This window comes from Varanus komodoensis, unplaced genomic scaffold, assembly GCF_004798865.1.
Source record: "Varanus komodoensis strain SLA01 unplaced genomic scaffold, ASM479886v1 scaffold2, whole genome shotgun sequence".
Lineage (NCBI taxonomy): Eukaryota > Metazoa > Chordata > Lepidosauria > Squamata > Varanidae > Varanus > Varanus komodoensis.
In genome coordinates, this window is record NW_025335568.1 from 21340616 (window position 1) to 21365360 (window position 24745).

The 24745-nt window shown below is 43.4% G+C and overlaps 1 protein-coding gene across 1 annotated transcript in view; it reads left to right on the forward strand.

Moving 5' to 3' along the window:
* The first annotated feature begins 6271 nt into the window (after window positions 1-6271).
* The window catches only part of ARHGEF38 (Rho guanine nucleotide exchange factor 38), a 52773-nt gene continuing 34299 nt past the window's right edge, over window positions 6272-24745 (forward strand). Inside the window, exons 1-3 of the mRNA XM_044429397.1 lie at window positions 6272-6525; window positions 17222-17412; window positions 21339-21462. Of these exons, the coding sequence (XP_044285332.1) occupies window positions 6324-6525; window positions 17222-17412; window positions 21339-21462 (517 nt within the window). The 5' untranslated portion in view covers window positions 6272-6323. The remainder of the gene's footprint in view (window positions 6526-17221; window positions 17413-21338; window positions 21463-24745) is intronic.

Genomic DNA, 24745 nt, shown 5'->3' on the forward strand with positions numbered 1-24745 from the left:
AAACATGCCTAAGCTTAACCATTGTGACTAGTAGCCTTTGTATTCCATGTCCCAGTGATAAGAGTTAACTTAAAGCTCATGTTGGGGAAATACATGTGAAATTCAACAAAGGCAGAATTTCCACCGGGCACACTTCTCTAACACGTTCCCAAGCAGACTGCCTAACCTAACCTATCTTCACATTGGGAATATGTCCCTACTGAAGCTTCTCACAACGGGGGATAAACCTGGCAGCTGCTATTTCCAGCAAATTAAGCCCATGGGTCAGTTGAAAAATTGGTAACCCTGAATATTAGAGAAGCAAATATTGCACGTCACAAATAGATTTATACCTCTTGAAGATGGAATGGGGAAATTGTGTTGTCTTTTGCACATGTCAATTTGGAAATATTAACATTTAATCCCATTACTAAAAACTAGGAATAGCTAAAAGGCTAAAAGAGACCAGTCAGACTAGTTCAGAACTTCATCATTCACCCTGGTCAGGATACTTACCTTTCCAAGAAGTTTCGGAAAGTAAGCTGGCTGTGGCCCATAACTCTTGAAAGACTGTCAGCGCATACCTTATGAATGGATTGATGTGATGATTACCTGCTGAAAAATACTACGTGTGCACAGACTGTGTAGTTCAGGTTTGATTCTTGTCTCTGACAACAGGACAGATCAAATCAATGCCTGAATGAGGAAGTTGGGAAGCAAAACATTAAGACAAGGCAATCCATGAAACAAAAGAATGAATACTATTGTAAGACTCACACTGAAAATGAAAAGGATTGTGATTTCCTGTGCAGACTGAAAGTGGACAATCAGCAGCACTTGTCAAGGATTTAAACCTGAAATGTTTAATTTTGTGATTGACTTATCAAATACTAAGAATTGGGCACAACCTAGTCAATGTTGTGCATTTTTAATCTTATGTAATTCAGTGAGAAAGAATGAAGATTCCATTATGTATGTTGTCTCTGGTGCAGCTTGATGGTGTTTCTGAAATGGAAAATGCATTCTGACTTGAGTTGTACAAAATATCCCCTCCCCAAAGTAATAACATCCAAAAGATTTTGCCAGCCCTGCTGCTAATAGCTCATAAATTTCTTGAGGTCATTCATTTCTCTTTCTCAAAAATATAAAACTCATCTGACTGCTTCTTTTGGAAGTCACCACTTCCCTAAGTACATACATAAGATAGTCGTCTTTTGTATATGTATAAACTCACTCTGTTTTTACTGAAGCAAGACAAACATGCATTTGTTCTTCCTGGGATTACACATCTTTCTCCTTTGAATTCTCTCCTTTGCAAAGTCTCTGAGGCTCCTTAACACTGCAGAACTTCATTAAATCAATGAAGATTTAATCTTTAAGATTTAAGACACAGAACCCTTTCAGTGTGGTGTGTAGTGGATTCCAGCTAGCAGCTCACCAGCAAAGATTTGTTTCTAGATATCACTCTTCCTTAGAACACCATATAACCAACCAGATCAATTGTTACAAACCAAATGATAAACACCACACTAAAACAACACACTAGAGTTACTGATCTGCCCCTCTACCTCCAATGGCCTGTTTTCCTCTATTGGTAAAATGTACTTTCCCAGTGTGTTTCTTGGGAATAAGATTTGGCATACGCTACAACTGTATATACTCAATAGCTGTACCTGTTCTCTCATAGATGTTGCTGACAAGTGTCAGAGTTGCGGCTAGAACATCAGCTTGTTGGCTCTGATGGGCCTGAAAGCTAGAATAGAGTAGAAGGGTTGCCAGTGTCTGGACTATCCATGGCCAGTTTGATGACCTCCTTAGAACTACCTTAACAGGCAATCCTTTACAGCTGTATGCCTTAAATAACCTCAGCTGCGGATGTCTGCGTATTAGCTCAGTCAGAGGGTCAAGAACTGGCCTAGCAGGTTTTCTCTTGTGCTTTTACTTTTCCAGCCAGTTGGTAACCAACCACCTAAGGCAGGTTCAGGCTACAAGCCTACCCCAGGCTTAAGGTTGCTGGGAAGCCCTGCCATGCCTGACTAATGTTAGGGTACACAGGGGGTCCTTAGGCACCATCATCCACGCTTCTTCCCTCAACCTTCCAACTGGTATCCTGACAGATGTTGCACTGTAGCACTGAGGGGAGCAGAATGACAGCTGCAAAAAGGGACTTTTTGGCAGCTGCCGTCAGTTTCCCTTCCACACATTCCTGCAGATGCTCATGGGATTGTTTGTGAGTGATCCTGCTCAGCAAGAGCATAGGACGAGAAGCCTGGACTGTGGGCAGGGGGCACAAACCGCCTAACCCTGGGCTTGGAAGGCCAGCGTCAGGAGGCCCAAGGACCCTTCGGGTGAGGCATTCCATGGCTAAGCAGTGCAGAGGGAAGGACCCTTTCCCACTGCTCAGCTGTGGTGGACTGAGGGGCAGGTAGGTGCTGCCTCCTGCCTCATTCCACTCCCTTCTTAGTGGAAAGAGGGTAAAATAGGGTAGATAGAAGCCATGCTTGCCTCCCTGCTTGCCTCCCTATTAAGGCAGAGTGGCTTTTTCCAGGTGTGGCAGGTGGGATCCAGCTGCTTGGCCTCACAAAGAATGCAGGGAGAAATGACAGCAGATCCATAAAGTGCCACTTGGGCACTTTGCTGGTTGCCACCAACCAGAGCTCCTTGCCCACAGCAGCAATGCTGTTTTGCCACTTAGGGTGAGGAGGTCTGTAGCCTTCCAGCTTGTTCATGGCTTGATGTGTTGTCTGGGTGACGCACTAAGTGACCACAAATTTTGCAAGCCTTAGAACAAGACATAGCTGATGTTGTGAGCTGCCTTAAGTCCCAGTCACTTGGAACAGGTGGGGCATAAATAAAATAACAATAAACCATTCCAAGCAAAGCAGAGGGTTCACCCAGCACGCTAAATTGCCCTGACCCACCAGGTGCTTAGCATGCCACATATACAGTAGGCCTAAAATAGGTCATAGGTCTACAATAGCCAGCTACTGTACAACATTTTCTAAGTTCTCGATACTCAGATGATAGTCTGTAAAATAAGATTTCAGACATGGTCTGATCAGGCAAGTCATCCCCAGAAACTGCAGAGTGGTCATTTGCTTCCTGCACCAGCTCCCTGCCTTGCTACATGAAGCCACTCCAAGCTTCTATTAGTGACATGCACTTTGTATTTTTGACTGAAGGTGTGTCTATTGCTGAATAAATAAGCTTGGATTGTACATGAGCGACCTAAAGGTGACATTTTTACTCCTTTGGTTATCTACATTTCTTTTTGTGGCATTCATTCTGTGTCCGTTCTTATCTTGCCATTGTAACTGGGAATAAATTATAGAACAGAGCATAAGTGCAACGTCCAAAGTTCTCAGCAAGACGGTCACATGGTTTTTATTAGTTATTTCTACTTGAGCAGGGCTCTGGCACAGGAGCTGCGTGCAGCAAATGGCTCCTTACAGAGGCTCCCTGATAAGCCTGCCTCCTGCAGTGCCCTAGAAGCTGAGGGGCAACAAGCGGACCTGTTTCCCCTCTTACCGATTCATTAACCAAAGATTCCCCAGCATCTTCGGCAAAGATTTCAGTCTTCCTATAGAGTTACAAAGGGTTTTAATTGCAAAGGACATTTAATATTGTATAACAAAGGCCATTTATTGAATTTAATATCAAAAGATAGGCAGCAAAACAAAAGTGAGGAGAAGACCCAGACTGCCTTGATGACTGACACAGGACATTTTCTTTCTTTATGTAAAGGACCAGATTCAACCTTTGCTGTCTCATTAGAAGCTCTCAAGTAGCCAGCCTACTTGAGATTCCAGAGACAGGAACATAAGAAAAGCCTCTTGGGTTAACCCAAAGGCTTCCCTGGTCCAACACAGCCAACCTTTCAAAAAACATATCCCACCTTTTCCCCTTTCAAGGAACTCAAAGCAATTCACATAATTCTCCTGCTCTCACTCTTATCCTCATAACAACCTTCTGAGGCAGGCTGGGCTGAGAGTCTGTGCCTGGCTCAAAGTCAGCCAGTCAAGCATGGTCAAACGGGGACCAGAACCCAGATCACCCGAGTCCCAGATCTGCACTCTTAACTGACTCTCATGCCTCTGGGCAGCCCAGAAGAGTGACGGGAGCTGTAACCTCCTCTTACTGTGGTCCCCTAACAGCTGCCACTGAGAGAGAGATAGGAGCTGGCGCACAGCTCTCATGGAGCTGATCAACCATATAATGTCCTACATGTTAATAGACATGCTGAAGGCCTAAACACTCTTGCTTCAAAAAGGTAGAAAGAATAACTGGCAAGTTTTGTTGACCATTCCATGCCACAAGCGTGATGCTGTATTCATGAAAGTGCCTAGATCTTCTCCATGCAGGGGCAGACCAGATACAGACCAGCTTAGCTTCAATCTGACGCTGGGAACCCTTTACTTGCTCCCTTCATTTCCATCATGGGAGAAAGGTGATTCTAGATATAAATATGACTATACCTATTTGGCTAGCACACTTTACAATTTTAAAATTTTAAAATTGCCTTTATAATCCCTTTTTCGATTTTGCATTGAACCCAAGGCAGCTTATGTAATCCTTTCCCTTCTTGTTTTATCCTCACAGCCACAACCCTGTATGGTAGGCTATGCTGAAAATAAGTGACTGGCCCAGAGTGAGCTTCATGGGCAAGAAGAGACTTTTAAACCCAGGTCTCCCAAGTCCCAAAACAGTGCTGTAACGACTACACCACAATATTTAAAGGAAAGCCTTCACACCTTGCTGTTAACTAACCTCTCATTCCCCCTCAAAATGCCATGCATTACAAGCAGCAATGCTTCATTTACTTAGCAGCTATCAAAGATACAATAATGCCTTTGGCAACCATCATGGTTGGAGATAAAGACAAAGATTTGTAATGATCACAGAACAATAACATCTGATATGGTTCCACTGTTGTTGCTTGGGAACACAGTACCAATATTTTCTATGCAGAGATCAGCATCTGTTTCCTCACTTAGGAAAAAGCTATCATGCACATTAAAATGCTTATGAACTTTAACATAGTGGTGCCTGCTTATTACGAAGGGAAATATTTGGCTTACATTCTCACTCTGCAATACAAATGCTGTTAGCTGAAGCTAGGTGCCACATATTAGAGTATATTTCATCTTAGATTTTAAATAGTTTGCTTAGCGTAATGTCATGTTAGCTCCAAAGGCGAACACTTGACTGCATCAGACTTTTTAAGTATCCCATCAGTCAGTTCTCTTTTGATCCACTCAAATGCCTCTTTTCTTTGGTAAAAGTACATTTGATTGGCTGAGTAAGTTAGGTTGACATATGGCCATTTCAGAACCCAGTTCAGCCATGAAGCTTTCTGGGACACTCTGGATCCTCAAAAGAGCCCTTCTGGATCAGAGCAAGGACCCAGCTGATCCTACACTTTGCACACACAGTGGCCATTCTCCTGGCCATGGGAAATCCAGAAGCGGAACAACAGTGTGACATTGTAGGGAAATTTGGCCTGGCGGTAAGAAAAGAGCTTTTAAAGTCCCTTACAAAGAAGCATAGGATGTCAGGGATGGCTGTACCATGAAGCAGAGTGATGCCGTCACTTTGGGAAACTGTTTTGCGGTATTCCAAAAAGGTGGCACATATTGTTAGAAACCTAATTTGAAGCTCTTTTTATTGCTTTCAGAGAACTGGGTGTGTAAGTTTCTGCCTCAGATGGCAAAGTAATTGACTTGCCTTAAGGAGAACCTAGCATGGTGGCAGAGGAGCAAATGTCTTCCGCCACCTCTGAAAAGAAGGAACTTCTCCCTGAATTTCTTAATCAGATCCTTAAGCACGAGAATGAAGATTCTATCACTTAGGCATCCACTAGCAATCAAGTAGAAATATCCACATCTTCCACATGCTTCACCAAAAGGGAAGATAAGCACTGGGCTGTCTGTTTTTTAACACATTTTTTAAATTGCTTTATTGCATAGAATAAATAGAAGTAAAGAGGAAACAACACAGGAGCATAGGCACATGACCCTAAAAGGGGCTGGCAAGGGAGCACAGCCCCTGGTGCTCTGCTCCACAGCCTGCTGCAAATGTCTCAGGTAACAGGTGTCTGGTTCCCCAGTCCGTGTACTGAAGGATGACTTCATAGGGGTGGAGTCCTGCTAGGCTGTAGAGGTGGCAGTCAGGTGAGCCAGGTAAGAAGTGAACTTATGCAGATCTTGGAACGAGACAGCTGATCTATGCAAGAAGCTGTGCCATTCACGACAAGCCGGCAGGACACACTGCCAGCTTAGCCTTTCTTTTCTCTTTATCCTAAGCAAGTAGGGCAAGAAAGGGATTCCCCCGCCTCTCGCCTGGAGATGGAAACCAGAGATCCTACTGGGAAAGAAAATGCGGGCACCAGGAAAAAGAACTTGACCTTTTTAAAGCAGAGGGTGTACATGCTGGAGAGGAGGAAGACTGACACAGTCGTGGAAAGTAATTTTTCTGGGGACCACGGCAGCTCTGGGACGTTGAGGAGGAGTCAGTCTGATAGGAGCGAATACAGTCAAAAATTGCAAGGTAAAGTGAGGGATGGTGGTGGTGGAAGGGGCTGAGCCAAGTGATTACTAGTTAATGATCTCAGAGCAATTCTGTACAGTATCAAAATTTTCTTGGTGGTAGAAAGTATGGAAGAAATCAGTGGATGGTCTTTAAATTCCTGAATGCAAGGTAAGGGGGGGGGGGGGGGAGAGAAATATTCATTTACAATAAAGACTATTAAGTATGTCCACTGATCATTTGTTTAAAAAAGCCTTCTATAATAGTTGGGCCACTGAGAAAGCAGCGAGGGGCAGCGAGTCCATTTCTTCACAATGAGGGAAGCTGTGCAGCAAGGCTAAAGTTGTCCCTACTGTAATACTTTACTAGCAACATAGTGGCAGTTTTTGCTTACGCATTTAAAATACGCATTGTATTGCAGAAACAAGGGAAAAGTTACTTTTCTCCACTCCTTGCATGCTGTGCAATTTGCTTAACTGCCCTCATGGTGGAGGTTGCTGCAGTGGGGGTGACATCCAACCCACCCCAGAACCCTTCAACAAGCCGTGGTTCTGGGTGGTTTGGATGACAGGGCAACCTGCTTGTCACAAGTGTAATAAGGCAAATCATACAGTACACAGCTGGCATGGGCAGAGGCAGAGGCAAGAAGGTACCACGGCTTCTTTTCCCCAGTGCTCATGGAGCCTCATCCTTGTGAGATAGGCTACCTGCAAAATCAAATAATAGGAAAAGACCTGGGGAATGCTTGTCTTGGGGAAAAAGTGCTTTGGTTATCTCTTGTTTGGATCTTAAACAAGTGATCTGAGACAGCATTCATTTCACAGAAGGAGCAGGGAAGGGGGGGGGGGGGAGAGAGAGAGAGAGAGAGAGCACATGCCCTTGAAGCCAGAAAGAAGTGCAATGACATTGCATCTTATATAGTCCCTGGTGTGTGGAGAGAGAAGGGTGGAGAGGTGAAGAAGCATGTTTTGTTTCCACCTGTACAAGTTGCAATCCCCACTGCTGCTTCCTCTAAAGTTGTCTTGGTGACTTCAGCAGAACGCTGCTGTTGCACAGAAAGCAAATGAAGTGCAGCTGGAGATGTGGAAGACTTTAAATTATATTTATAGATTTTCCATTAAAACAACTTTCCCAATCCTCTATATCACATCTGCTCTCTATAATAGTGTGATTCCATGCATGTTTATTTAGATGAAAGGCCCTGAAGGGTACAATCCTGTGTATTTTTAGACAGATAAAAAGCCCATAGGATTGTGCCTTAAGTTCATCAGGACTCATTCCCAGCCAAGTGTGTAGAGGGTTGCAGACAAAATGGCTTAAATAAGCACAATCTGTGTGTTTTCCATTCACCTTGTTCAAGGAATTCAGTCTATAGTGTCACACTGAACAGGTCTGGTTACACTGCCCTAAAGCCATGACCCACAGGCCTTTCTTTGCAGTGAAAAAGAGAGCTGTATGGCAAACAATCGTGTGGTTGTTCTCAGCACTTCCCCCAACCCCTGCCTCTGGCCTTTTAAAAGGACAAGGTAAATCCTGCATTTCCTTATATGCAAAGGCTGGCTGGCAGAACACTTCAGCTCTGCAGAACATTCCTGTAACACATGTGCAGATTCCTCTGTTTCTTAATGCTATGAACTCTTCTACCAACAGAACTAGGGGAAATAACATAAGCAACACAACCAATACGGGGAGATTTATATATGCCCAGTCCCATATCTATTCAACAATTTGCCTATTTTCCCATCCCATGATGGGTTCCTAGTGTACACGTACTGGTTTAAGAGGGATTACTGGTCTATTTCTTCATACAGTTCTCAGGTTGGCATCTACCTTGGAATTCCAGGCCTGGAGTGTGCTTTGTTCCAACTTTTCAAAAAGAAACCTTTTTTTTACCTTTGTATAACATAAAGATACATTACACCCCTTACCTTTAGTCTATCCTATTGACCTACAGGCAAGAAGCACAAACACAACATGGAAAGGCAGAAAATAAATTATCAGAATGTACTGAACTGGTTAGTAGATACATCGGTCTTAACCAACAAAAGTCATTTGTCTTTAGAAATTCAGCCACTCCCTGGGCTTGGGGGCTTCTCTTTCAACAGGGCAAAGTAAATGCAGGTGTTCCTGGCTCATCCACGGGTGTCATCAGACATTGTCTCTGAAGGTTTTTCATGAGGAGCTACAGCTAAGGAACTGTTATGATCAGACACAGAGACTTTGGTTCAGTCTCTCTAGTCCTGCATAGTGTCTCAATCTGTTTTTCTGTCCCTGGCCACCACACATCCATGTGCTAGCCCCTTCATCTGTACCATGCCACAATGCACTCCATGCAACGACTTCAGCACAGCAGAGTCCCTAGAGGTACAACTACCCAATATATCAATCATAAATATCCAGCCTAGATGGGCAAGGGCTCTCTCTGCTGAAAGGAAAGCTGACAATCTCTGCTTCCATCTGCAGTCTTTCCATTCATGACCATCCTTTGCTCTCTGGTCAGAGCATCTTGGTCAGTGCCCTGTTTAATATTTATTGTACCTATTAGGAATGAGGCATCCTGTATGCTGACATGGTTCCAACTCCATGCTAAGAGGCATTGCAAGATAAAGGGCTTCTCTGGCAGCGTCTACACGGTGTGCACCTCATCTGTGCTCTCACTATTCCCACTGGTACCTCTTCTTCCCATGACATTCCTGTTGCTTTTTCTACATCCTCCTTATACAACACAGTCTTGGATAGATGGCCTCAGTTCAGGCACTACCAGCACTCACTATTATTGTGACTGAATGTCATGTCTTCTTCTGCATCAAAAGCAGGGTTATGCTATTTAAGTGGCATCTCTCTTCCTGTGCAAAGTCCTTTTCTGCACATGCTGCTTTGGACAACTTATTTATGGGTAGCTGCAAAAACTAGACTTGAAAAATTTCCATCTGAAATATATTTCCAAAATGACAATTTAATATTCCAACGGTACCTCCTTAGCATTTGGATTCCAATCTTCAGTACAGGAGTCCTACCCAGGAAATTATCAAGCATTATTTATTTATCATATAGCATCACCAGCATCCATGGCAATTCCCAGAATAATATAAAGAAAACATGATCCCTGCTTTGTGGAGCTTCTGCTGGCTTAACTTATGATGTCTTTTGCATGAAGGGTCAATGGTTTCCTCCAAGCTCTACCTTCTGCCCCTGGAACTTACTATGGCGGCCCTGCATGCCATTCCAGGGAGTCTTTCAGTCTGAATCAGGAATCACGTTCCAGGGGGAGATGCTGGCTTGTTGCACGCACCATGCAAAAAGGAACACCCGTGTTGCATGGAACATAATAGATTGAACTTGGGATCCAGGCAATTCATACCTGATCTTCAGTCATTTTATTGCAGAAATTCAGGCATGTACATCCTTTGTAGAACAGGCAAGAGCCCTGTATTAAGAACTTTTCCTCACTTAACAGCCCCAGAACCACCCTGACCTCCTCTTCATGGTGAATATTCTATTGACGTTTCTTGTGGCTCATGCTTTCCCACAGAAGAGCACAGAGTGTGTTACAGATATTACTAAAACTACCAATAATAAAACTCAGCAATCATAGTAAAATACTGTAAAGTACAGCAATAATAAGTTAACTTAAAGACAGTCAAACCAACAAGTCAAGAGGCAAATGCTTTTGTAAATAAAAGAGTACTTAACTTACTTTTACAAGCATTCATTAATGGCACCTCTCCTGGGAGGGATTTCCATAAACAGAGGAGGAAGAGCAGCTTTAGGAATGTCCTCCTTGACATCTCGGCCCTCTCACATCATTCATGGGTGGGCAGGGGAAAGTGCTTAAGGAATCTCCCATAGATTGAAGGTTTCTAGTTAGCTGAGAAAGGGCCAGGAACTTCCCTCTATGAAATCACATAGAACATCAACATTTCCCTAGAATCCCATTTGCACAGTAGCACAGAGCTGATCATTATAGCATCTGTGTGATGCCATATTTCATCTTCCCTTTCCTCCAGTAAACGCAAAGTTCTGAAAACTGGCATTGTACCTGTGGAGCATCCGTTATTTGAGAAGGTTGTTATCTGAGAATGTTGACCCATATGGGATTACCTTTCATTAGAATTTCTGCAATCCCTTTTCAATGCCTTATAAAAGCAGTAGACAGGTCTCAGAAATGGTTTACATTTGACAGGTTAGTGAGGCTTAAGTGGAAGAGCAACTTAAACTGGCATTGAATTTAGAAAAATAAAAGCTATGCAACCCATCAGAGAGCCACTTCCCTTACTAAGCTAATGTTTGCGTAGGGTAGGATCTGTTCCTCAAAGCCCTTGAGCATAGATACAGATCCTTCCTTATTGGTTGCCATTCATTAAGTCCAAACTACCTTTAACTCTGAGGTTTTCCCTGCATGTTAGCAACACTGTATTTACAATATGTTTTCCATTATTGCTTAATGTTCCACTGTGTTATGTGTATATAGCATATTGAGGTGGCTGATATGGTAGAATAAAATTGCAAGTAAGAATACAACAGAAAAACAGCAGATAGGTAAATGTCTTTCATGGATCTGTATTTCCTTTTCATGTTAACATTTCTGTTCAGATTTTGCAGTTTTGGTCCTTTGGGAGATAAAGGTTAATTTGGTTGATCTGTGTTTTCAGGATACTAAACGGATCCGGCCAAATTTTGCACAGATTACCAAGAGCTACCCCAGCCAGTCAGCAAATCAAGTCAGATCTCCTAAGAAATATTGAATGGACCAACAATCATTTAGTAAAATTATTATTAATAGTATTTTAAAAGATTACAGAACAATAGAAGATGGCTTATCAAACTAAATAATAAAGGGTATACAAATTGTACCAGATTATCCATTTGACTCTGCTGCAACACTGCAGGTTGATTCACATATGAGATCTCTACTGACCTGTTCCACCTCAGCAATGACTCAGAATTCTGTCTGGGAAATGCCAGATCGCTGGTGTACAAGCAGTGGATCTCTCTCACACAACGGAATTGATAGGACTTTCTGCTTGGGCAGCACACTCTGCTAGGAGCAATAAAACTTGGAGTAGCAGAAGCACCCCATTGGGTTCATTCCTTTGAATTGGGATTGGAGATGAACTGGAAGCCACTAGAGTTCTTTCAACCCAGGGTAGCTTCATTCAGCACAGGTCCTGGGCTCCCAACAAATGTCCTAACTGGTACCCTGGTAGTGCTGACTGGTATCACCTGCTGCTTCTCTCCAAAGGCTGCCGATGTACAATAAACTGTGATGGTCTAGTGGGCGGCGGGGGCTGGGGCAAGAATAATAGTGGTTTGATCAGTCTTCCTCAACCTGCTGTGCTCCAGATGTTTTGGACTCCCAGAATTCCTGGCTATTGGTTATGTTGACCAGAAGTTATGGAACTGAAGCCAAAACCTCTGGAGGACACCAAGTTGAAGAAGACCTGACAACTCATCTTTGTCTGTGGGAGGCCACATCAGCCTCTGTTGGAAGGCACTCTGTGCAGTTCAGGCCATGAAGGCTTCTAGTGGCAGCTATGAATCCATAAGCATGACTCCCCTAGATAGTTTAGGGGGAGTGCAAGCTTGTCTAGAACAGGCTGAACACCCACGTAGAGCAGACGAGCCCATGGCCAGCAGTGACTCTCCTTTTCACTCTTGAGCTCACTGGATCTAGCAGAGATAAGAAATGAGCCTGATCTGCCTGAAGTGTTTGGATGCAGTGGAAGCTGCTGGAAGAGGAGCTCTAGGGCTGGAGAACCTTTACACACTTCTAAACAGTTCCATGATTCCTTCAAAGTGTCAAGCCCAGATGTCTGGCAAATATTCACATCATAGAAAGAGACTGCCTGAGCTGGTATTAACCCGTAAGCATATAATAATTGTAGTTATCTCAGTTGAGATAGTGAAGTATATTTGCAGTTGAGTATTAGTTACTTTTTACTGTGCTTTTCATCCCAGTTCATACATAACAGAAATCTCTGTGTTGCTTTGGAGGAGCTGCATAATGCGCCTTGTAGCTTTCAGAAAGAACAGTGCATATAGAAACCATGCAGGGATTTGCCTGGGCATTGGGTTTAGAAATCAGCACATAATGAGGGAAGACCATGCCCCTCTGAGTCCCACAGTGAGAACAGTTTTCTTTCACCCAGAGTAAGTTTTCTCCTTTTGTTGGGCTCTTTTAACACTCCAGAGAGCGTTTACACACTGTAATTAAAAGAACCTAAAGTCAGGGAATTGAAATAAGATTCTTGCTGTAACAGCTAGAAAGCTTATTAATATGTATTGTAAAAATCCATTCTTTGAAAAGCAGAATCCAGTGACTTGAGTTTTGGATTACCTAATCAGAAATATATCACTAGACCTGATAATAGCACAGCAGTTCCAGATGCTTTAGCTGCTCATGCCAGGTCAGCAACTCTGGTATTGCTTCTGTTCAAACACACTGAAAATCTAGAGAGAAATTTACTCTTATAGGGAAAAAAGCAAAGGTAGCTGGGCTCATCATAAGAAAAATGCCAAAAGGCGTGTTATTGCAATAGCTTGATTAGCTAACCAAAAGATTGCTTTCAGACTCACTATTTTCCATTGCATTTTACCAAGGCACAGAGTTGTTGCTTAGACAGTGTTACCTCTGTATAGGTCATGTCTCTGCACTGCAGCTGAGAAATCAGGGTTGGGCCAATAGATCACCTCCCCTCCTCCCGCCTGTCCTGCATGGAACTGCCTGCCACCTGAACTACCGCCATCAGCCTCAGTGATGATGCCAGTGCCATTAGCAGTTATATTACTCATGGTTAATGCTAACCAGCTTCCTTCCTAATCAGGGCTGGCTGATATGTTTTAAGCCCTGGCTCAAAGAGAACCCAGTTATGTGGCATTAACAGTGGTTATTTTTGACTTGTGCATTGTTCTTAACCCTGCTTAAAGCTTGCAGGCAAGGGTGATCTGTGGGTGGGGTTGGAAGAAAAGCATATAATCCAGCAGTCCACTCCTGCTCCAGTTTGCATGTTGAAGAGGTTACCCTTAATGTTTATGCAACCTGCCTGGAGAAAGACAGCCCTGGCAGGACATGGTCATCTGAGACCTCCAATCAGCATTTCCACTTTTCTGCCCACCCAGAGTTCCATCCAGCTGTGTCCACTGCAGGTGGCTGTAGTGTGGCTACCAATGCCTAAGCCCCCTGTGATTCAAGGCATCGAAGGGTACATTTTCAGCTGCTAGCCAGCAAAAGCCTGGGGTACTAGGAAGCCAGTTTATACTGGGTCAGACTATTGGTCCATTGAGCCCAGTCTCTTTGACAACAAGAGACTTTTACGTTGATTGTGTGCTCTTGAGTTCTTATTCATGGCATCTTACAGATGCTTCACATGACACTGTCATCTTCCAGAGCCACCCCCATGCTTTCTAACCATTCCCACATCTTAAAAAAAGTGTGAGGAAGTCCAGTATTATTTAGAAATACTGCAGCTAAATGCAATATTTATGCATTTATGCAACTCTACCATGCAGCAGTGCCACCTGGTGCCTGTGTGATAGAAGATAAAGAAAAGTGGAAAAAGAAAATCCCAGTAACAACAGGTGTAAAGGAAGTGATGTAAATCCCTCAAAGAATTTGGAAGCAGAAGCTTCGGTCAAATGGCAACTTCATGCAGAAGGGCCCTAAGTTAAAGCAGGCTACTTCTTCTCTCATATGAGCCTGCCCGGGAGAAGGAGAAGTCCTTTTCTTTAGAGGGCCTTTAGAGGAGGAGTCTCTTGAAACTGCACCATCAGAGGCATGTCCAGAGGTGATGGGGGACCAGGAGGAAGGCCTGCTTGGTGGCTGCTCCCAGGCTCTGAATACTCTGCTGAGAGAGGCTAGGTTGGGTCTCTTTCTTTGCTGTCTTCCTGTCTGCAGGCAATGACATTTTCTTTTAGCAGGCCCTTGGCATGCAAGCTGGACTGCGTGCAGTTTAAGGTCTGTTAGTGTTGGGTTTAGCAGTGTTTGGAATGTATCCATTTTATCATTGCTTTTTATTATTGTATTATTATTTAGTATTATAGCTTTTATTATTATTATGTATTGACTTTAAAATGGCCAGTTCTGATGACTGTTGGCCTCCTGGACCTCAATGTCTTGGTGGAAAGATGGGGTACAAGTCTGCTCAAAAATCTCCCAATTTCCCTGGTTGGATTTCCCAGGGTCAGTCATGCCCCTTTCAAAGTAAATGCAGAAGATCTGCCCAAATCTGCATCTTTCAACGCATGCTTTCAAATCTTAAAACATCACAACGTGGTATTTTGGTTTCTAAAACTTTCACACTGGGTAGGTTCATTTCCAGCCTTGAATGGGAGCCCCTTCCTGCTGACTAATTCTTCCAGTGGAAAGACTGGAAAATCCACCCCAGGGTCTCTCCTGGCTGTAGACCCTCCCCCCGCCCGTCCCCCCCCCCCCCCCCCCCCCACGCACCTCCTGCAAGCTGATTTCGCCCAGTTGCTGCAGAGCCTGGAGCTGCTCAGCTTGCCCACCCCTTGCACATCCCTCTGCCCCTTCTGCTCGCCGGGAGACCTCTTTACACCTGTGGAGGTAAGTGCAGAGCTCTTCCCCTGCATGACTTTCCCGGTGAGAAATGGCTACCTTTCACTGCTGCGGTTATTTTTCTTCTTCTTCTTTTTCCCAGAGACGACTTCTTTGCAAAGGACACAGGTAGCTCCTTTGGCAATGTCGTCCCTTGGGGAGAGCCTCGCAGGCAATGTAACCTGACACCAAGGACAGGCAAGCCTCGCTGCCATTGGATTGCGTAATGGCACTGAGCCAAAGCCAAGCTTCCCTGTTCTGCCTCTCCAAGCCCCCCCCCCCCCCCCGCTGTGGATGCAAATGTCAAAACTGGCAGAGGTGGCCGCCTTGGCTTTGGAACACGCATCTGGAGACATTCCTGCACTGTCAGACCAGAACGATTTCAGCAATGCTCATCTTTGCCGGTCTCAAGACACACAAGCGCGCAACTGAGCGCAGAAGGCGAGAAGGAGAGGTCAGAAGTTCTGCTAGTTAGGAAACAAATGCATTTCCATATAGCCAGGGTGTGATATGCTATATATCACATGGGGGAAGGTTTGTCTTTCTTATAGGAGATAACCATTGCAGCTCATAGGTTATGTGGCATCCGTGTTTGTCAGAAGGATTCTTTGTTACCTCTTTCTCCCCACACCCACAACAACCTTTAAAAAGAATCCTAAGCATCCTTGAGTGCCATTTTCTTGATAGAAAAATGGTCTAAATTCATTAATAACATATTAAAGCAGAAACTTTATTAATACTAGTATAGGAGGGCAAGTGTGGCATCTAATTCTTCAAATCCAGTCTACTGGAGCAAAAAGACTGGAAAACAATTAACTATTGTTTATTTTAATTTGCATGATATAAAACTGGAGTCTTTCTTTGTGGAAAGATTCCACCCTCTGTGCTCTTTCTTTGCATGGTTTTTGTAGTGCAGAAATCCAGTGTGAAATAATAATCTTTCCCAACTTGCTACTTTGGGAGGGTTGAACGATAACTCCCATCATTCCCAGCATGCCACCTGAGAGTTGCAAGCCAAGGAATCTATTGCATAGGAGGTTGGAGAAGGCTGGATTACAGTGATGGATTTACCCCATGATAAATGCAATCCAATCTCCACCCAGCCATGAAGTTCAGAGTGGTCTTGGGCCAGTCATTATTTTTCAGACTGAGCTACCTCACAAAGTTATTGTGAGGATAAAATGGGAGGAAAAACATGTTGCCCTGAGCATCTTTGAGAAAGATTTTTTATAATACCAAGTAGCAATAAATAAGTATAAAGAAAATAAAGAGACAACTCTAAAAAAGAAGTGATTAAGGAAGCAGGCAAGAGCCAAACCATGGATAGGTATTTATTTGTTTACTTATATTTATATCCCACCTTTTTTCTTTCAAAGAACTCAAGGCAGCTTACACAATTCTCTTCCTCTTCTCAATCTTATCCTCAGAACAGCAGCTCTGTGAGGTAGGTTGGGCTGAGGGTCTTTGCCTGGCCCAAAGTCACCCAGTGAGCTTCATGGCTGAATGGGGACTGCAACCCTGATCTCCCAAGTCCCAGCCCCATCTCTTAATCACTTCACCACATGGGCTCTGTAGTCAGATACATTACACCTCCAAAAGGAGAGCCTGAACATCAGTCACAGGGCATGATCCACAAGATAGAAGCCACTGACGCTAACAGAGTGTTCTTTCTAGCACTGATCACAACAACGCTGAAGGGTTTTTGAGGCTCACCCAGGGCTCAGTTACTGTACATTAGAGCCTCCAGCCAACACCCTGACGATGAAGAGTCACTTTCTCCTAAGGAGGCCCTCTTTGCCAGCAAGCACTCCTTAGGAGACACCAGTAGGACTCCTCAGAAGAGTCCTACTGGGTTGCCCCCAGTAGGCAATGGCACTCCTGGAGAGCAGGGGTTGTTCAATTTCTGCCTCAGAAGTGGTCCTCTTCCCATGGCAGGGATGGCCCTGCAGCAGCTCTTTCCCTGAGGGCCCAGAATCCTCCTGGGCTGGTGACACTGGCTGATCGGAGGTGTTCTTGGTTTCTGGACTCTCCAGTTCTTCTTCTGAGGGAAATTCTTTTAGTGAGGACACAGCACCCTTAACAGCTCACCCTTCAGTTGACAAATAGGTTGCTCTTCTATAAAGCTTTTAAAAACATGTCTGTTCTTTTTATTATTTTTTCCAGAGAAGATGGCACCCCAAGCAGGGTCCTCAGGACTAGTTGGTTCACCACTGGAAACTGAAGAACAGCTCAAGAGGCGGATGATGGCCAAAAGGCAAAAGATTATTGCAGAAATGATCCAGACAGAAAAAGACTATCTCAATGATCTGGAACTGTGCATCAGGACAGTGGTTGAGCCCTTGAGAAGGAGGCAGGTAAGGAAGTCTTGGATTATTGTGCAGAGGCAGATACGTTCCTGATGAGAAATATCAACTCAATGCTTCTCTGCCCACCAGCAATTAGAAATAACTGCTGGCATGGCATGAAAGAATTGCCATGCCCCATGGTTTTAGTTCTGCAAAGCTGTTCACTCTATTCAGAATTCCTGAAAGCAGAAACACCAATATGGTTCTGCTAAAATAAGTCAGGAAGATCAACTTCCTTACACACAGAGCTTTGAATAATGTAACAAAGATTCATGTACTGCTAAATCATGGCTTATTGAAACAAGTCCAGATCTAACTAGCATTTATGATCCCAGGTTGAATACCAAGTCTTGGGTCAAGCCTCAAGTCTTTGCTTTCAGGTCCAAGTCAAGTCTCAAGTCACGGAAAGAAATCTTTGAGTCAAGTCTCAAGTTTCTTCTAAAGTCTCAAGAGCCGACTTAAACAGAAAAAAGGGAGGCGGTGATGAGGTGTGCTGGAGTGGAAGAGTTGGAACCCCCGTCCCCTTATTCCCATCTGCACTTCTCTCACTGATTCATTGAGGTCCTGACTTCAACCACAATTTATTTAAACAAACAAGTAAAACCCTAACCCTGCCCCCACCCCCTGGACGCTCTCCTTCCCGCTGCCTCCGCTGTGCTCATGCCTGCTTTCCAGGATATTCTGCTGCACAGGAAGCCCTGGAGCAACTCAGTCGTAAAAAATGTAGACACGTCTAGCTGAGCCACTCACTCATTGCTCCCAAGTCAAGTCTCTGGCACAACTGGAGTGGGACTGGGGAGCAAGTCACTCAACTTGAGTCCCCACCACTGGTTAATACAACCATAGTTTAACCTAGCAAGGGTTTTTCCTCGCTAGATGTAAGAGTGGTAGGACACAGACGCTTCCAGTTTCCTCACTGTGGCTGCATCAGAGAAGAAATGAGGAAGAGGCTACAGCAAACCCATCCATGTAACTGTGGACTACATTTACGTCTGAACCTGGCCTTCATTTTGTAGCTGAGATGGCCTATGCAAATATTTGAGTCACCACTTGATGGTTCAGTCATGAAGGGATGAACATGCCATTATATAAACCAGAACTTACACTGTATTGTAGTTTAGACTTGCTTTGCTTGCTTGTTTCTGGTTTCCTGGTGAAAATTCAATTGTCTTGGTGCTGGAAATTCCCTTTTCATCATCGTAATTTAATCTATATTCTGCTTTTCCCCAAAAATGTGCCCACAGTGGCTAACCAAAAAAAAAAAAGACAACATACCAATACATCAACTATAATAGTACACAGTTAAAATAAAGGACAAGCAGAACAGTTCATGTTATTAATATTATAACATTTCAAATTAATTAATTACGAAATTGGCAAAATAAGCTATTTCAAAACAGGACCAACTATTATTTTTCAGTAAGGACCAAAAATGCTTTCTACTTTGTGCTGGCACAGTGGTGGGAAGGTTATGAAAATGGGGCAAGACTTCCAAGCACTTTGTGACTGAGCAGTAAAGGTAGAGCCAAGCATCAGTATCCTCAGGATTAGGGCCAATCTCATTTAGGTAGGGGCTTTGCAATCTAGGAGCTTTTCTAGATGAGGTTATTTTACTTCTGGTTTCGTTGCAGAATTAAAATAATTTCCTTGCCTGCTTTTCCAGGCTTTCCACATCCAACCTCTAGGTGGCAGTGTAATATAGTGGAAAATGCAACTACACTAGTAGGCATTAACTTTTTTGTTTGATGTCACAAAAAATACAGGATTCCCTCCCATACCCCCAAAATTACTTTGTTTAAAAGGAAATGAAACTATGTAGTCACCTCATCTAGAACACCTGTGAACAACCTGTGACTAAGGAATTAGTCACAGGTCATTCACAGGTGTAAAAACCTTATGTAGAAAAGTTCTAAGGTCACTAGAGCTTGCAAGTTCTTCCTTTTGTTTTGGCTGGTCCTGACATTTCTGTGGAGGATACATTCCTTTGCAGCACAATGAGCTTCTTCCTAAAGTTACTGTAAGTCTCAGATAAAATCACTGTGGCTTTATGCATGGTAACTGTGGGAAAATACTTTGCAGAGCAGCAAAACAAGTCTCCGGAGATCGAGCTTTAGACAGCGGAGCTAATGGAAGTGCTTACTACAATTATATCTTTTCATGCAGATTTTACTTTGCTGTTCTGTTGTGCAGCGGAGATTTCAAAGCTATCTGGCTACCATTTAGTCAGCACATGCTGCTTTTTTCCCATCAAGGCAAAGTACTGTTGGGAATCACGGCATACTCTGCAGGCAGCAGCTTTTCTCTGCTAGTATACAGCAGGTGTGACAGTCAAGTTACAACTTGTCAGTTATCTGCACCACAAATGCACTCTTCTGTCACCACAACTGGATTCTTCTAATGTGAAGCTGATAAAGACAGGGGCCTCTACCCTGTTGCAATGCAAGCAAAGCCCTTCCTTGCCACAATTTTTACCCATTAGTTGTACTTCCCTATAATGAGAGGAAGCACTGTTTAAAATACCATCACTTTAGCAACTGTATTTATTTACTAATCAGTGGTGTGAAACGAATATGCTAGCCCTAAACCAAGTTTAATAGATCATGATTAAGCCACAGCCATATTTTTTAAGTACCCAACCTAAAATGAAAATCCAAAATTCAGCTTATGGTGGCAAATATTTTAATTTCCATGTAAAAGGCTATGTTTTACATAAAGAGCAAACACTTAATACAAAAGTAATGAAGCCTGCAATTCCATATACATTTTCCTGGGAAATCCAGTTGAAGTCAGTGGTGTTTATTTTTGAATAGATATTTACAGGACTGTGCTGAGGTGCAGGTACCTACAGTCTGTTTGAGCGTTGTCTATACTCCTTTGCTTTTAATGCACATCCAGATCTAGGTTTCCAAATAAATGTTAAAAGAGTCTGTCAATGTAGTCACTAAAATGAATAACTAACTTGAGTGGAGGTTTCCTAATGTGCTAAAAATGTTACTGGTTTGTATAATCAAAGGTTACCTATACTGCCAATCATTACAATATATTGATCCAGTTACTATAACTTGCAACTTGGTTCTTCAGGACTGTGTTTTGGTAAGCAATTGTCTGGATAAATACACAGTTCTATGACTTATGAAACCCTAATGGCTAAGCATGTGTGAAAGAGCTCACCCATCTGCCAAATCAACATAGTTGTTAACTTCATACATTGCTCCCTACTGGGAATTCCAAGATTTCTACAGACTGATTCATTGTCCCTTCATCTGATGAAGGAAATGGCACACAAATCACATAAACACACATTTACAAGATCCACAGGAATCTATTTTTATTGGACAGGAACTGTGCCAAATATGTACCTGTGATTTGGCTTGCAGCTTATAGTGATTTTTTCCCATTAGAAATAATTACAAATCTCTCATTTTTAAATGTAACTCTAGTATCATTGCTTTGATTTTATTTTCTGCATTTTAATTTTCATAAAATAGGGTTGGTCTGCTATATGAATATAATCCCTATAACGAGAAAACCATTGTGGACGTATGTTTTTATAGGGTGAGGCTTCTTAATCAAATGATTCACAAATAAATACCATTATTCCTTAAGTTTTAACCATCTTAAGAAGCAAAATTAAGGCAGGAAAAGGCTTTTAATTAGCAAGTTTCTCGGAAAATAGCTATAATATATAATAGGATTTAACTTCTAGATGCATCCCGGAAGAAAAAGAAATAAAGGTTATTCTATGCATGTGATCAAGCATCCTTCTATGAACTACACCATACTCAATATATCGATTTGTATTTTTAATCTGCCAATGCAGCTTTTGTTCTAAAATCTATAGAAGGGAACTGTTGAAAATGCAGCAAAAGGTTGGTAACAAACCGCATCGCCTTGTTTCCCTGACAGTTGCTGCCCAATGTTTGTGTTTCTCCCAGATTGCAAGGCTTGATGTGGACGGCTTATTTAGCAACATCGAATCGGTCTATCACATATCAACCAAACTGCTGTCAGCATTGGAAGAAGCAACGGCAAATGTGGAGCCAGCCATGCAAGTAATCGGTATGTTTGCTGTCTTCTTTGATCTCTCCAAAACCACATGGAATACTGATAGTGCATTTAAACTCACATTTGCCCCCATATCAAGCATGCACCTTTTTCCAGGCTGCCTTTTCTCTTAATAAGTTAAATGCAAGCCAGAAAAGAAACAATTGCCTTTCAAATGTAACCAGACCCATAATCATGGTGCAATCCATGAATTCATTCCATGTCAGAGGGAGCATTCCTACACGCTAAAGATGCAGGAACTAAAATCAATTCCTGAGATATGTCTTTATAGATAATGTATCAAGAAGCTGTTTACCTAGGTTAGTGCTAGAGAAACAACCAAAAAAACTTCTGCTTTTTATATTTTAAGTGAGAGAGTCACCAGGTAGTTTTCTTGGTACACCAAGCACAAACCATCTTTAATGTGTAATAACTCTCTTAATCAGTTTTTAAGACTGTGGTCTTTTCAGCTTATCCATCAACATCTTTTTTCTCCCTGCTTCCCTCCCTTTGTATATTTTTCAGCTTAAAATTGAGCTTGGTTAAGAATTTTAAAAGCTCTCTTTTCTTCCCTATCTCTTACCTGCTTTTGGTGCCAAGGCAAAAGTAAGCTATCCCAAGATGTCTGTAGGGGACAGGATAGAAAAGCTTTTAATAAATAAATAAGCAAGCACTTCTACAGAAATATTCACATTAAGAAAAGGTTCATGCTGTCCTAGTTCATTTTCAGAATGACTGAGGAACTAGATTTAAATGTTCCCATTTTGTAAAAAGTTCTCCTTGTACTTAACAAAGCAGCACGGCAGGCAGTAAGTTAGAAGTATGCTAGCTTTCTACAGGTAGGGAGTTTATATGTTTTAAATATAAGGACATTAAATGAGCCTTCCAAAGAAATCTTGCAAGAAAAAATTAACAGTCTTCAAAAATTAAAACAAGCTAACCTACTAGCCAGCCAAGAGGCTTGTACCCTGCATTTCCATGCTGGTCTAGAGAAAACTGGCTTCCCTTTCAGCATGGCAAGGACAGGAAGCAAGCTGGCTGGCAGAAGCTTGACAGAGAGATACACCTTTGCTCAATCACCTGCATGGAATCCTTGGTTGCATATTGCTGCTTGGAGTGGTTAAATGCAAGATTCCAGCCATGCATTCTTCCATCATCACCATGTTGCTTTTGAATGTGGTATCTTTTCAGGCTGTGCCACATGCCTTTCTGAAGGAGTAGACAGACTTTCAAAGAAGTGTGGCTTTTTAAGCCCCCAAACCACACTGCAGCTGCAGCTGCTAAGAAAAGCTAAAGCAATCTTGGGCTTGATTGGCAGAAGCATAGCATCCAGAACATCGGGAGTTCCACCCAATTCTGCATCAGCAAAGCTGCATTTGCAGTTCTGTGTCCAGTTCTGGCCTCCACATTTTAAAAAGGCAATGACAAAATGGAGTGGGTCCAGAGAGTTGCCACCAGGAAGGTGAGAGTTCTGGAAAGCCACTCCTTTGAGGAATAGTCAAAAGAGCCAGGTATGTCTAGCCCAGAAGTGGGAAGCTTAAACAGACCTGATTGTATGTTCAAATACCTGCACTGCCATCATGCAGATGAGAGATCAGGTGTCTTCTCTGTTGCTCCAGAGGGCAGGACTTCGAGCCAGTGGGTGGACCTTTGCAGGGAAGCATGAGGAGAAGCCTCCTAAGGCTGAGTGCAGGGCAGAAGTGGACCAGGTTGCCTCAGGAGATGCTGGACTCTCTTCCACTGGATATCTTCAAGCAGAGACTGAGCGGCCATTTGTTAAGGATGCCTCAGCACTGCAGAGCCTTCACTGAGCTGGAGGGCTGGATTGGTCGATCTCAAAGGCCCCTTCCGAGCCTAGGGCTCTGTGTGATGCTAGCGCAGGGAGTGGGGCGCTCCACGCACATGCATGCATGCATGCAAGCAAAGCAAGCACGCCTTAGCCATCCTGATACAAAGTTGGTGTCAGTGGCAGGGAAGGAACCCTCTGCACCAGGAGGGGATAAACGGAAGGCTAGCAAGCTCATGGGCATTCAGCCAGGGAGCCACATGCATGGAGGACCCCATGATGGCCACGGGTTCTATGCTCCTGTACTAGACGAAACAGGGGATCAGAAAGTCTCCCATTGATGCTTCTGGTTTGGTGACAAACATTTCAAAGGATTTTTCATGGGTTGGGGTCATGTTGTTTGTGTTCACCTGACTTAGGAGGTGACTAAGGATGTGTGCAAGTATCCTGTTTTTATTGTACAGCAATCTGTCTGGCAACCTGTAGCTTCCTTGGTTTCCCACCCCGCAGTTAAAACCCAAGGGAAGACCTAATCAGGTAATTCCTCCCGCAGGACCTTTTCGGCTCAGGAAGCACAGCTGGCTCAGGAGGCTGCTGAGTGATGGAGTGATGCACAGCAGAAAGAAAACACACCAGCAGCACATCCTTGGCCATCTCACATGACCACAATTATATACATGCTTCAGAATGAGGCAGAACAATGGAAGCCTCTTTCACAGGGAAGAAAGGCTTTCAGGAAATTGGAGGACAAGCTTTGGTGTGGCACTAGCTGCCTTCTTCCTTGGAGAGGGACACAATGCTGCCCCCATAACTGTGTGTTACACTGGATGCAAAATGAGGCCAACACAACTTGGGCATCACAACCCCAAGCCAAAACCAAAACAGGAAAGGAGCCCTGGCCAAGGGGGAACCCTGCTTGTGGGAAATCAATGAGGATTTCTCCTCACCTCAGGGAAATCCCACAAAATTGTGCATTCAATTTCTCTTCCCACAAAGAAGATGGAGGAATTGTGGGGAGGGGGAAAGATAATTGCTTCTTGAGACAGTCTTGTGCAGCATTGGGCATGATTTGACTAAACACTTCTGGTAAGTCCTTTCTTTTTAAAGGCAAAACAAGCAATGTGAGTGGCTGAGGGAGAAAGACAGCTCTGTGTGTGGGGGGGGGGGGGTGAGGGAGAGAGGGAGAGGGAGAGAGGGATGATGTGCTATAAGGGACATGGCCCCTTTAAAGCATATCCATACATACATAATCCTTAATGAAAGCTGCACATTCAGCCTGTAGTCAATAGAGTTCACCTCAGTGGATTTGGCATTCATCTCAGCCATGAGGCACAAAAGGAGATCAGAAGGTGAATTGTTTTGCCCCCAAGTCAGCCAGAAGCCCAAGCAAATGCACCATCAGAACATGCTGCTTCCCTGCAGAAAGCAATGCTCTTTGCAAGCCTATGTGCAGCTGATGTATCACTTGAGTCCATGTTTACTTCTGTTACTGAACAGCACCAACCACTAATG